This window comes from Propithecus coquereli, unplaced genomic scaffold (genome assembly GCF_000956105.1).
Source record: "Propithecus coquereli isolate 6110/MARCELLA unplaced genomic scaffold, Pcoq_1.0 Scaffold67, whole genome shotgun sequence".
Classification (NCBI taxonomy): domain Eukaryota; kingdom Metazoa; phylum Chordata; class Mammalia; order Primates; family Indriidae; genus Propithecus; species Propithecus coquereli.
The window spans coordinates 3,008,166-3,023,083 of record NW_012152729.1 but is presented as its reverse complement, the minus strand read 5'-3'; the positions used below and the strand labels follow the sequence as shown (position 1 = coordinate 3,023,083).

The window sequence follows — 14,918 nt, the reverse complement described above, 5'->3', positions numbered from 1 at the left end:
GTACCTGGCTAATTTTTCTATTTTTAGTAGAGACGGGGTCTTGCTCTTGCTCAGGCTGGTCTCAAACTCCTGAGCTCAAGTGATCCTCCCACCTTGGCCTCCCAGAGTGCTAGGATTACAGGCGTGAGCCACCTCACCCAGTAAATTTTTAAAGCCTGCTCAAACCAATTATTGTCGGAGATGCTGTATGTAGTGAAATAACCCAACTTGATGCATACAGGTAGAAATATTAATAAATAGAAGGAACATTGCATAGTATAGTGGCTAAGATTGTAGGCCCTATTTCTTTTAAGCAAAATACAAAACTTGAAAACCATAAAGTAAAAAAATTGATCAATTTAATTATTTGAAAAAGTGTGCATTTCTTCACTGGAAAAAAATATTCCGCAAAGGAAAAAGGCCAATCCAGGAAAAATATTTACAATCAATACATAGTGGACCTTTTTTTCATCTTCAAGGAGCTATTAGAAATCAGTAAGGAAAAGTTCAATTATACATATCAGGAAAAAAATACAATTCGTTTATGTATTTATTAGAAGGGTGCAAATTAAAAACAAAAATGCTATTTTTTATTTACTAGATTAGCACAGATAAAGTGTATAATACATGACACTGATGAGACTATAAGGAAACAAGAATTTTCATAGTATTAGAAAAAAATGTAAATTATTGGCATTTATGGCCATATTTATCAAAATTTTAAATGTACCTTACCCTTTGGCCCAGCAATTCTGTTTCTAGATACTTGTCCTATAGATATACTAGTACATGTCTCCAAAGACTTAGGTATCAGGTCAATATTTGCAATAGAAAAAGATAAAAAACGAATGATTTTCTTTGGGAGAGTGGGTAAATAAATTGTGTTACATTCGTCCTCGGCAACCATAAAAAAACAAGTTATTTCCATATGTGCCAATTATACAAAAGATTTCCAAAATATGTAAAGTGGGGAGAAAAATCATGGTACACAACAGAGTGTAGAATATAATTTTGTGCTTTAAAAAGGAGAGAGAAAAGAGGCATCTATACAAATATGCTTGTAAAAACCGAGAATGTATGTTATAATTAAGATGATGTCCTCTGAGAAGGGGAACTAGGAGCCTGGAGTAGGAAGAGCTTTACTTTTTCATACGTGCTTTGTTGTACTGTTTTATCTTTCCAGTAAAAATAAAAAATAAGAACACAGGCTCTGGATGTTAGAAACCCAGATCCACCATTCTTTTTTAGCTGAGAAACTTTAACCCTTCAGTCCTCAGTTTCCTCAACTATAAAATGGGTCTGATAACCTTCCTATTTATGACTTTATATGACTGGCATGAAAATTAGATATTATATGGAAAGAACCTAGTATAGTACCTGACCCCAAAAATAGTCGTTTTTGAGGTAAAAACCCCTAAACCAGAAGTAACTTCACAAGGAACTACGGACAAGTCATGTGACCCTCTGTGGCCCAATCGTCTTCTGTCCTTAGTTTGTTCAGATAGTCCCTCTATCCCCTTACTCTGTTTCCCTGCTCCTTTGGAACCTGTTTCTTGCTAGAGGTTCTAGCTCCCAAGCCAGGAGGAGTAGGAGGCCCTGGGAACAGGTACTTTGGGTGCTCTCGCTATTCCGTATCAGACCGTAACATCGGAGCACTGGTCATGAAGAACAGGTGTGGGCCTGTCTCCGGAGTCCCCCCTCGCTCCCCATGGCAGAGTTGCAATTGCAAAAAATATATATAGTGAGTAGGGGAAGGGCACAGAAACGGAAATTGGTGGAAAATCTTAAAAGTAGGGGCAAGGAAAGGCATGATGGCTGAAGAAGTAGCCTCCTGAGTTTCGTAAGATAGGTGCCTGTTCAGTGGGTGTCGGCACAGGGCTTTGTGGGGAGCTAGAAAGGAAAATGCTGGTAATCAGTTGTTCCGGGCGCAGCCGTATCTGGGCAGTCTTGCCTGTCTGTAGTCCTGAGGTCACTGCCGTGCTTTGGGACTGCAGGAAGGCGCCTGGGATCTATAATTGGGCCCAAGAGTGAAGGGGAGCGGCAGCCCCAAAGGCCACATGCTGAGGCATCGAGGTGAGTGAGAAACACATGGGAAACTGTCTCAGCACAAGTGCTCGAGCCACCCCGCCTCCTTCTCCAAGCCGAGAAGGCCATGCATTGTTGTCTTAAGGAAGCCTGGGTTGCCTCACAGAACTCTTCAGACGGGAGAAGGCCATTGAGTCATACGAGAAATGTTGGCACAGGACAATAGATAGATGGTCATGACTGTCTCTCTCCCCAGGTGCTGAGGGACGTCCTCAAGGATCTCTACCACCTGCTGAAGCACGTGGTGTGTGTGGAGCCCGATGACGTGGCCAAGCTCCATGCCCAGCTGGCCCTGGAAGAGCTGGACGAGATAATGAAAAACTTCCTGTTCCCACCACAGAAGCTGGAGAAAAAGATCGTGGTCCTGCCCTAGACCGTGTCTCAAAGGACATGGAGGAGGCAGGGAGGGACCAAGCAGCCAAAACAGTGCCCAGGCCTTCTAGCAGGTGGCCCTGCTGCCTCTTTGGGGCTGGCAACATGGCTGACCCTGGAGGTGGCCTTCTGATGCTCGTCACTTGGGTCGTCAGGCTGACCTTCCTAAAGCATCTATTTAGCCATCCTGCATCTAGCCCAAAGAGTGTGCAGGTAAAAGAAAAAAGATTACAAATCTCATTAATCTGCACAATTTTCACTGTCCCATAGCATTTTTTTTTCTCCTGATTGCATTGAAGATCAGATCCTGTAGCAATCTGGGAAGGACGTCTACCTGATGGAAGTATATCTTAATGTGATCAATGGGATTTGATTAATTGGCCATTCTCTTGCAACCTGAGGAGAAGAGTTTGGCCACCTACATGCCACATATCTCGATGTGCTCTCATGGTGAGGTTATTCTTCCTTGTGTTAACGAGGAGCAGACAAGTTACTAGTCAGCCTTGGCTCACCTGGTGGTGGGGAGGGGAAGGAAATAGTTATCAGCACATGGAAAACGGAATAAAATTATCTTGGCTAGAAAGGACAACAGGTCTGAATCTGGCCCTCTGGTGTTGAGATAGAAAGCTCTGGAGTGGAAGAGGCTTTGAGCCCCAAAATGAGAATGTTCTGGAGAAGAAGGGTAAGCCCTGTTTGTGCTCCTGGGCCATTTTTGTTCACTCCTCCTGCTGCTGTTTGCATAGACTTGTCCCGATTATCAGGAGAAAAGAGCCACACGCATCTCAGAGAGTTTATATCCTGCATTCTGTCCTCTGCTTCTTTTTAGAAAGATGAATGCCTAGACAATGGGTTAGTACCAAATGCAGGATGGAAAGTATGTTGCACAGTGGTGGCCCGATGCCAGGGTTAGTGAAACAGTTTCAGATATAGCACTGTGGTCTCCACTTTATTTATATATATATTTGGCCACTGCATTTTGATTGCAGCTAAAAGAGATAACGAAAAGGAGAAACTGGCTGGCTGCTCCAGATAAGCCTTCCCTGTTGTCAACACCTTGACAAGGCTCACCCAGAGCTCCTTGATCGGTTCAGCTTTGCAGGGCTCAGTACAGAATTCTATTACAGGAGTTTATCCTGCTCCCTGGGGCGACCAGACCAGGGAAACCAAAATGCAATTTCTGAAAACTCGAGTGACTAAAGGATCTATATACAAACATGGCCATTTGCCAGTTAATTACAGATTTTTTTTTCCATTAGAGACAGGGTCTCATTCTGTTGCCCAGGCCAGAGCGCAGTGGTGTCATCATAGCTCACTGCAAACTCAAACTCCTGGGCTCAAGCAATCTTCCTGTCCCAGCCTCCTGAGTAGCTGGGACTACAGGTGAGCACCTCCACACCCAGCTAATTTTCCTTTTTTTTTTTTTGGTAGAAATAGAGTCTCCCTATGTTGCCCAGGCTGGTCTTGAACTCCTGGCCTCAAGCGATCCTCCTACCTCAGCCTCCCAAAGTGCTGAGATTACAGGTGTGAGCCACGGAGCCTAAGAGGCATGTCTTACTTGCCACCCCCACCCATCTCTTCTCCATAGAGCCCCCTTCTGCCTCTCCCTCTGCCCCCTCTCCACCACTGCGCTCCCTCTCTGTTCTCTGGGCCCCTCCCCTTCAACTCCTCCTCTGCCCAGTGCCTGTCACCCAGACTCCCCTGTAACACTCACTCGGCCCCAGCCCTCCTGGTCTCCTTTCTTTCCCTTCCTGGTCTCTTCCTCCTCTTCCCAGGTCCACTGTCCATAGCAGAGGACATGCAGGGACCCAAAGCAGTGGCTACAGCCAAACCTCCAGCTTCTGCCCAAGCTGTGACTGCCTGTTCAGGTTTGACTTCCTGAATGTTCTGGAGAGTTTCCCCTCTGCTTTGTTTTTCTTCCTCCTTGGCACAAACTTGCCCTTCTACAAGTCCTCTGTTATTATTCAGAAATCTCTTAATTTTCACTTTGCTCCTTATCGTCTGTCCACACACGTACTTTTCCACACTTCCTAACAGCCCCCCTCACTCCTTGCTCCATTTGTTCCCCCCGTTCTCCTCCGTTCCTTTTCTTTCCTACGGCTCTGCCCACCCATCCACGTGTAAGAGCCAGCGGGCCAGGGACTGGAGGGTCAGAAAACAAGTCACAGACAACAACGACAGTAGCTTATTGGATACCTACTATGTGCCATATGCTGCACTGGGCCCTGAGAACACAGCAGTGAGCAAAACAGACAAAACCCTTGCCCCGGGGGGAGGGAGACAGACAATAAACAAGACAAATAAGCTAGGATGTCGAATGGTGACAAATGCTATAAAGAAAATAAAGTCAGGAAGGAGGATGAGGATCACGTGATGTGGGAGCTGCAAGTTGAGACAGGTTGTCCAGAGACGGCCATATGGAGAAGCTCATACTCCGGTAAGGATCAGAAGGATGTGACAGGCCACAGACATTCCTGGGGGGAGAGCACTCCACGTAGGGGGCCAGCAAGTGCAAAGGCCCAGAGGCCAGCAGGTGTGGGGGTGGGGCCGTGTGGCTTGAGCACAGCGAGAGGAAAGGGAGGGGATGAGGTGAGAGGGGTGATCCCATTAAACCCTGGGGGCCACTCTGAGCAAGGTGGTGCATCCACAGACCTATTTTTACCTGAAGCCCCTTCAGCTTGTTTTTGGAAAGTGCTGTACGGCCAAGATGATAAATGCTGTGACGTAGGAAATGCGTATAACCAACCCTCGCCACTGTTTTCTTCCTCAGTAAAAAGGAAGCAGCAGCCCCATCCCTTTCCACAGCACCCCCCAACCTGGCCCCGGCCGCCCTGCGTCGTCATAGCTCCTCTTCTCTGGCGGCAGCAGTTCCTCCTCATCGGTCAAAAGAGAAAGGGGAAAGCAACCGTGTGGATCTGCCCTCCGTCCGTCCACCTGCTGTCTCTTTATCTGAGAGGTGACCGATCAAGCACTGCCTGCCACCTGCCCGTGACTCTCGCCGCCCGTTTGCCGCATTGGAGGGATGGCAACAACCTCTGAAAGTGGATCAACTGATAAGAATAATTTGGGGGATGATTCATCTGACCTGTACAAAACCAGATAGGCTTCTGCAGTCTTTGCACAGAAATCCAAATCTCAGCTGGCATGTCTGTGGCAGGAGGAGAGAGTTAGAAACAGGAGCTGAGTTCCAGGGTGGGCTGTGAGAGGGAGCCATTCTTCTCCGACCATGAGGGTCTTCTCTGCACACCCCCCTGTCCCCAGGAGCAGCCTTGACCTCTGAGGGCCTGGCTCTGTCCTCCAGCAAGTTCTGCAGTCACATGCAGCAGCCTCACTGCAGTACGCAGCACCTCTGACTTCCATGCGCCACTCTGCTTGGAACTGAATCATGCTTGGGGGTTGGGGATTTGCTTTGGGGCTCACAATACCCGCTGCTGCCTCCTCCCTGCTGGTGGGCTCAGGCTGTGCTCAGCGCCCTCTGCACAAGCCGGTAAGGGGAAGCAGGGAGGCAACCCTCACCGGCAGCCCTGGAGTGGCTGAAACTTATCATTTGAGGGATCTTGCCCTGTTGTCCCTTCCAGAGTTCTTCACGGTGGCTCGGTAGCTCCCTGCTATCAGGAGGCTTCAGTTTTTGTGCCCCTCCCCCAGAGGACACGCTGCAGTCCCTGTGGAACACAGAGTAGCGAGATCAGTTGCTCTGTGTTTCCTTTAGGTTGGAAAGTCATTTTCCATCCTTAAGCTTGTCCAAGTCTCCCAGCAACCGTGCAGAACAGGGCAGCGAGCTATTGTTATCCCCCTTCAGTGGGATTTGGATCCAAGTCTCCTGGGTCCCAGCCAGGATCCTGTTTACCACATTGGAAGACCCTCCAGGAACTATTTTGAACATCTGTTGAATACAATGGTGCTTCTGCCCCCAAAATGAGTGTGGAGAAGAAGCCTTTCAAGGAGAGTCCAGTTTGAGATGCAGACTTGGTGCTTCTGTACACACATGAACCCCAGCACGTGGGGCCCACGTAGAGGTCATTTGAGCTCCACTGACATGCTGAGGGCTGCCTGCTGCCCCTGAGCTGGCCCCCTGCTCCTCCTGAGGGTAAAGAGTGGCACAGCCCTCAGGAGCTCTGCTGTGTGCGTGTGTGCGCATGTGTGTGTGCGTGCAGATGACGTGTTATATGAATTATAACACATGTAATGTTTATGTACCTTGTAATATGTGCACTGGGCACATATTCATCCACTTGACACTCACCTGGGCCTGTGAGATAGGTACTGTTATTATTCCTATTGTACAGATGGGAAGACTGAGGCACGCAAGAGGCTAATTACTTGCCCCAGATTACTTAGCCAGTAAGAAGTGGCCAAACTAGTATTTGGACCCAGACAATCTGGCTCCAAATGCTGTGCTTTTAACCACTGGGCTGCTGCTACCCAATAGCTACCGTATTTCCAAAGAAAGAAAAATTCCCACAATCTCACCTCAACTCCTACCCCAAGATTACCACTGGCAAACTGGTGCATAATCCCTGCAGATCTTATTTACTACCATAAGAAGTGTTCTGTATGTTTTTTTCTTAGTCACGTAACTTGGAGACACTCATATCAGCACTTACCGACCCTCTCCTTGGTGATGATGGCTTGTCATCCAGTGTTTGGGTGAACTGCAGCTTGGTTAAGCATTTGTCCACTGATGGTCAGTTGAGTTGTTTGTCCCATCCAAGTACTAACCAGGCCCCACCCTGCTTAGCTTCTGAGATCAGACGGTATCGGGTGCGTTCACGGTCGTATTGCCGTAGACAGTTGAGTTGTTTCTAATTTCTGATGATTCCCAAACATAGCTCTGCATACTGGAGACACTGAAGTGTTTCTACACATTAAATCTCAAGAGGTTGGAATACCAGATCAAAAGATATAAATTTTAAATGTTGGTACCAAAAGGTCCCTTCAAAAGTTTGTGCCAATGTGCGTTCCCCCATCCTCAGCTGACATTGTTGTAAAACCCATGAAATGCAGGTTTATTCTCCAAAGCAAAATGTTGATACCATTCCCTAAATAGATCAGGACTGGGAAATCAACAGGGGCACACAGACGTGCTTTGCAAGTCCAGTCACCAGCAGCCATGTCCTGGCTACAAGGCTTACAAGTACTCACCCTGGAGAGGAATCCTTATCCCCTGCAGCTCTATTAAAAAGGGCTTTTACCAGATGCTCATCTCTGAGACTCTGTCTGCCTTCTCATGGGGTTTGGAGTGTCCCTGGGATAACAGCCACATTTCCAAACCAGACTGAGGACGTGGACCTGAGGGCCCCTCGAAGTATTGGGTTCATCCTGTAGAGCCTGGGATGAATGGTGGCTGTAGCTCTGCATCACTGTGTGTCATAATCATGACTGCAGTCAACACTGTGAAGAGGTTATTATGCTCTTCTGTGTACTGGACACATATTCATCCACTTGACCGTCACTTGGGCCTGTGAGATAGGTACTGTTATTATTCCTGTTCTACAGATGGGAAAACTGAGGCACACAAGAGGCTAATTACTTGCCCCAGATTACATAGCTATTACATAGTAAGAAGTGGCCAAACCAGGCGGACTGGTTCCAAAGGCTGTGCTTTTAACCACTATGCTGCTGCTACCCAATAGATACTGTATTTCCAAATTGTAAAATCTGTTCTTGGTATGTGGATAAAGAAAGTGGTTCCCTCCTTGTGTAAATGGGTTACCTACATCAAGTTAAACTTCACCCCTAATTTTCTAAAAATAGTTTCCATGTGCATCAAAACCCAACCTTTAGCCAGGCTTAAGGTGCATGCCTATAGCCCTAGCTGGTTGGGAGGCTAAGGTAGGAGAATCGCTTGAACCCAAGCATTCAAGACCAGCCTGGGCAACATAGCAAAAAACAAAACAAAACAAAAACCCACCACAACCCAATCTCAGACACTAGAACTTGTTTCACATCTTGTGTTTGACCTATGTTACAGTTTGCCCAGAAGCTGGAGACGAGGTTTTGTTAAAGTTCCCCAGTCTACCTGCTCGTGTACTTTGGCAGCTTTGGTAAATTGCTTATTGAAAGGCTTATTTTTCTTTTATAGGGTGGCCAAGGTTGGAAACATTTAAGACTGCCTTCCTGGGAGCAGAGGAGGCAGAGAGCCATGTCGCAAGTGTGCAACACAGAAAATTTAACAAGTCTCCCCATGAACTCCAGAGCCCAGAAATGTCCTCTGCGAAGGTGGTTGTTGTTTTAACCCTTTCATTTTCTGTAAACAGGGCTTCAGTTCTCAGATTTCATTTTCAGAATAACAGTGTATTTTTTTTAACTTATTTCTTGCAAGAAGCTCAAAGCATATATACATTAATAGCTCTGTTCCCAGCTGAGCATGGTGGCTCACTCCTGTAATTCCAGCACTGTTGGGAGGCCAAGGTGGGAGGATCCCTTGAGCCCAGGACAGGAGTTCAAGACCAGCCTGGGCAATATAGTCAGACCCCCATCTCTGCAAAAAAATTAAAAAATTAGCCAGGTATGGTGGTACACTCCTGTAGTCCCAGCTACTGGGGAGGCTGGGGCAGGAGGATCACTTGAGCCCAGGAGTTTGAGGTTGCAGTGGGCTATGATGACGCCACGGCACTCTAGCCTGGGTGACAGAGTGAGACCCTGTCAAAAAAAAAAAAAAAAAAAAAGGCTCTATCCCATACCATCCCTGCAAGAAGAAAAAGAGACTAGATTAAGGGCCTTCTTTTGGAGAAGGGAAAAATAAGGACCAGAGAGGTAAATTCTTGCCAAGAGAAAGCAGAGCAAAGAGGGGAGACATAAGTGCACGATTGCAGAGAAACTTCTTCCTTCACTCCCTAGTTCCTCTCTCAACCAGGCTGCCAGCCCGTCTCCAGCACAGAGCTGCCGAAGGGCTGAGGACAGGAGTTGTGGCTTTCAGGAGAGGGCAGTTTGCGGAGAGCCCCAGGACACCTCTCCCCTGGGGAACTAGGAAAGCTCCTGGGCCTGTAAGTGGTTTATTCAATGACATCAGATTTCATCTGCACTGTCTGCCTGGAGAGCTGAAGCCAGCTCAGAACAGCGCCTGGATGCAGCTTTCCTAAGGTACAGCCCCAGTCATCACACACACCAGTAGCCACCTGGGCTGGGGAGAACAAAGCCGCCTGCTCTGCATTTCGAAAGTGGCAAGAACAAGCTCCCCGCCCCCTCCATACACACACCTTTATTGGACCACACACCACTTGGCAAAACTTCAAAACCTGTGGCGACTGTATTAATCCTAGAGAAAGGCCAGCCTGAGATTAGGCTGTCTGCTAAGAGAAGAGAATGGTGATACTGACGTTTCAAAGGGCTGGGGTGGTGATGGTGGTCAGAAATTTCAAAGAACAAGGCTCCGCCATCAGTTATGTGGGTATTTCTCTGTGGCCAAGACCAAGGCTGTATGAAAGAGAGTCATGGAGATTCTGTTGCCCAAAAGAGAGCAGCTCAGACCCCTCCTGAGTCCCTAGAGACCACCCTACCCCATCCTTTGCGCAGGGAAAGCCCCCAGAGTGCAGAAGTTCTGTGGTTTAGATAATGAAAGCTAATCATTCTGACAGCTCTGTCCTCCCACTGACAAGGGCTGCCTGGGGTTTTCCCATTTCTCCTGGAAAAAAACAGGCAGCACCTTTGTCAACGAAAAACGTTGAAATCCAATTCCAGGTGCATTGGAGAGACCTGGCACTGACTTTGCCTATCTGGTCCTGTTCTCTTGTGTTTCTCCCTGGCTTTCCTACCTAATTTCCAGTTCAAATCCATATCCTTCTTCTTTTCCTTTGTTCCTTCTGGCTTGCTAGCTCATTCTTTCCTTGTTAAGTTTTCAAGGTCAGTTAATTCAAACAGGTGCCCGCACTGTGGCGCACTAGGTGCTACAGGGAAATGGATACTCTTCTTGGGAGCTCTGGAGCTCACTGCCTGCCTGGCTGGCCCAGCACTGGCCTCTCCACGCCAGAAATGCACTAGCACATCCCAGTTGAGGACAACCCTCAGGATGTGTTCTCAAATGGATGCACAGTAAAAATGCCTGGGGAGTCTTGTTTTTTAAATTCAAGCCTGGGGCCCCGCCCCTGGTGACTCCAGATTCAATTGATCTGGGATGGGTTCCAGGCATTAAGTGTTTTTCAAAAGCTCCCCAGGTTTTCGAAGTCTAATGTGCAACAGCCAGACATGAGAACCACTACAATGCTGCTGCATTGGCTCATCTGATGAGAAAAGGATGTGTGTGTGTGTGTGTGTGTACGCGCATTGGAGGAGAGTGTCCTAGCCAAAAAATAAACATAAAAATTCTGCAAGTAGGACATGGGGTCCCTCCCCACAAAGGCTCTGATGGGAACTGCCCCTACCCTCAGCTCTTCTCTGCCTGCTTTTATGGAGGGTCCAGCTTTGGACCTCCTTTGTGACAGTGGCAAATGATGTCTTTAATCAAGAAAGAGGACATAAAGAAGTGCCGGCACACTTAAGAATTGTGGTTAAGTTATTGTAACAAGAGCCAAATTAATTTGCAACAACGTTACCTTAAGTGGTTTGTTCTCTCCTGCTGATCTGGCAACTTGGATGTAGACTGGGATTGTGTCCCACCAAGGTCTGGGAAAGTGTGTCGCACACAAGTATGTCACAGTGAGTTGTGTGTGCGTTTTGGGTAGACATGCACATGGGCACTTGCACGGGGGTAGGTGGACAACACCCAAAGGAGAGAACCTCTCCCTCGGCAGGAGGGCACTGCTGTTGACATCATCATCCTTGGAAATACTTTTTTCAGGGAAAGCATCCTTTTAGGGGGCTCCTAGAGCCCATGTTTAATGTGCGCCCCCCTCCCTTACCCAGGATCACCGTGATCCTGGATGGGGAAGTGAGTGGCGGCTGCAACCGGCTGGGGTATGCCAGCCAAGCCATGTGCCTTTTATAATTCACTCAAAGGTGCCGGAGGAGCTGGCACCGCTCTACATCCTCCCCCTTTCCAGGCTAAATTCTCTCAAAGGAACAGTGGGAGGGATTTAAATAAAGCAAATCACTTGTGTTTTGGCTACCACTAATCCTATATCTTGGCCCTCCCAACTTTATTTACTGCTTTCATTGTTGATGGAAATTGTCAAACCTTTTCCACATGAACCCACGTATGATACAGGCTGCACCCCACCCAACCCCAGCTTAAAAGGAAATTCTGTGAGCTCAAAATTCATGCCATTAAAAATACTTTTTCTTTTCTTTCTTTTTTTCTTTTTTAAGAGACAAGAGTTCTCACTGTGTTGCCCAGGCTGGCCTCAAACTCCTGGGCTCAAACGATCCTCCTTCCTCAGTTTCCCAAGTAGCTGGGACTATAGGAGCACACCGTGATACTTGGCCTTAAAATACTTTTATTACAAAATTATTATACTTATTAATAGAAAATTCAGAGACTACAGAGAAAAAGGTAAAGAGAAAAAATCCATTGTTCTATCACTTTATCTTAATAAAGTATCAAACTTATTAACATATTATAATATTAAACCTGATCTTAATATCAAACCTGATCATAATATTTGGGTGAATTTCTCTCATGCCTTTTTATTAATAATTTATAGAATTTTAAAGAAAACAAACATAGTTAGTATTCATATGTAACAATTTCGTATCCTGTTTATTTGTAACACTGCATCGTAAGACTTTTTTCATATTCCTCCATTTTCCTCATGAACAGAATTTGTAGTAGCTGTACAATACTCCACCAAGAAGGTAGATTATGGTTGAAAATTGCCTTCTGGATTTTTTTTCTACGTTCTCCGAGGAGAGGGAGAGAAAAGAAACATGGCTGAGAAGAGCTTTTTCTGTTTAGGATTTCAAGAAAAGCATCTCCAGGTCTGATTTGATATTCGGTTATCAGTCTGGCGTGCCCTCCAAATCCTGACCTTCAAGCCAGCATAAAAGAACCTGACCGCTTTGCCTCCAGCAGAGCAGAGGCCCCTTAATTTGAAATGAAAACGATTCTTGCATCAAAGGGGAGAGAGACTGGAGTTAAAAATCTAACCATTGTAACTGCAGCAGAGAAAGTCCTTAAGCCCGCTTCTTCAAACATAGCACCTAGAAATGGTACTGATTGCAGAGTGCTTGTCAGTAAGAGGGGAAAGTTATGAAAGGACAACTTTGTTTGGTAGTAGCTGCCTTGCTGTAGTCAAGGCACACACTTTCCACTTTGAATTATGTATTAACTAGTATTGCAGCTTAAGCTGCCTTGAAGAGAAAGCCCTGTTTAGTCAGCTGGGCGAACATACCTGCTACTATTGGGAAGCCATTTTAAAGTCACCTTCGTTAGCTCCAAGAGGTTTTTACGGTGGCCAGCCTGGGGGAAGTGGATGGGATGAAGCCTGGAGGGATTGGGGAGGCCTGGGGAGCTTGGCTGCCATCCCCATTCTGTTTGGCTTTGCTAGAAGTCATGGGCTGGATGCCAGGGAGGAGCACTGAAGCGTGAGGGTGGAGGGCCAGAGGCGAGCCATGGAGCTCGGTGCCCCTCCTCCCCCGCCCCCTCCCTGCTCAAGCCACTCACTAGGGGACAGCAGAGCGGAACAGTGGCACTCGTGGAGCACCTGGGCACTGGCAGGGTTGCTCTGCAGCTTCAAGCACCAGTGATGAGAGAGAGATTGAAGGGCGGACTCCTACTGGTGCAAAGTATTTGAGCATTTCATGAGTTTAGATTTGGAAAATTAGTTGAAAGGTGAAATCTTTTGTTTGTGGAACTGTCTACTTTTGGTTACCTCAAACCCTCCAAAGCTTTGAGAAAGGCCCCTTCAACTCTCCAAACTATAGTAGTCCCTTCTCTCGATGATTCCTCCACCTCCCTTCGGTCGTGCTCAAGGCAGCTGACACTGCCTGCACTCCTCACCTTCGCCTCCCGAAGGCTGCACCCACAATTCTCATGGCAGCTTCTTGGCCTTTGCTGCTTTACCTGCCTCTTAACAGATCTCCTGTACCCCATTCCTAGCCCTCACCCCAAAACGCCACCAGCTCAGCCATCCCGGAGCAGCACTTGTAACCTATTACTGCCTTGCTCCGACATCTCCAGTAATTCTCCATCACCTACCAGATGCAATCCGGGCTCCTTACGTGGGCTCTCAAGACCCTCCACGGCAGCTAGAATTTATCAGGTGTTTCCTGTACAGCAGGCCCTGTTGGAAGTTCTTTAATGTAAATTTCTTATTTCACCCAAGCCTCTCTTGGCCGTCCTTTAAACCCCCCTCACCCGTTCCTATACCTACTCTTGTACTTAAGCCATGCCTCCTCACCTTTGTGCTCTCACCTTTCTACGGAAAAGCTCGAGTTCTCCATGAAACTCCGCCTAGCCCATTCCAGCTCACAGAGATCTCTTTCTTGAAGTTCTCAAACTCTTCTCGTTGGATTCTCTCATCAACATTTAATCATAAACTGTCTTGTACAGGGACTTAATTTTTCAACTTTGTCTTCAAAATGGATAAGCTTCTAGGTGGCAAGGGTGAGCCTGAGATCTCGGGGCACCAAAGCACCATTCTCTGCTCAGAGCAGGTCTTCCGCATTTGCAAATGAATGTTGAAGTGCGATGCGAATCTTCTACTACTGAGCCAAATAGGGAGGCTTATCTTTTGGAACTTGTGTAAAAGCCAATTCAGCAACATCTGAATTCACATTTTTAAGTGATTGGGTATGGAATTAGTCCTATTTCTAAATCCCCAGTGGTAAGCAGAGATAAACTGGAGCTTTATTGTATCAGCCCCTTAAAGACTCCCCTCCCTGCCTCCCCTGAAGGGATGAATGCAAATAGGGCCCCAAACTGGATGCTAATTACAGGCAAATCCTCCCTGGCATAGACTGCCACAAAGGTAAAGACTCTCTTATCTGCCTGATAACACCAGGTCCCTGGCCCTGCAGATCAGAAAAAGAGAGTTTGCTCCCCAGGGGAAGCCATTTAGGGAGCAAAGCCAATTGGCATGGGCAGAGCGCTTATTGTTGTCCTGATGTTGCATCTGGACCTACCGTTCATTTCAGAGGTTCTAACTGACTAAGTGAGGTTGTGCTGAACCAGCCTCGCCTGGGAAACTTCCTGGAGGCAGCAAAGTAGGACAAGCAATAAGCCTATGGGACACTAGAGCCTTAGAAACTAAGCATGAGGTGATCCTGGACCAGCCCCAGGGAAATAAACAGGTGCCCAGAGAAGTTGTGTTGCTCTTATGCTGAGGGCAGAAAGGATCTTTCCAAACTGGCTGCTCCATTCCTTGAGCTTCCAAACAGGTCACCTATAAGCAGCCAGTTGGCTGGATATGACTCACAGACACATTTTGCCTGGCCTACAGAGTAGTTTTTTCCCCTTCAACATTTGAATTAATTGCCAACACTTAAAATTAGGAGATTTCCCGTAAAAAGTCTGCATTTCTGGCTTCTCTTAACAACACAGCACCTGGCCACCCTGGGCCCTCCCTCCACAGGGACATAGTCCTCTAAGTGGGGCATTTGCTCCCCACCAG

General features: G+C 47.1%; 1 protein-coding gene across 1 annotated transcript in view; it reads left to right on the top strand.

The window, feature by feature from the left end:
• Positions 1–2,729, top strand: part of TANGO6 (transport and golgi organization 6 homolog (Drosophila)) — a 185,331-nt gene extending 182,602 nt beyond the window's left edge. The window contains exon 19 of the mRNA XM_012660470.1: positions 2,261–2,729. Within this exon, the coding sequence (XP_012515924.1) occupies positions 2,261–2,437 (177 nt within the window). The 3' untranslated portion in view covers positions 2,438–2,729. The remainder of the gene's footprint in view (positions 1–2,260) is intronic.
• The last annotated feature ends 12,189 nt before the right edge of the window (positions 2,730–14,918 follow it).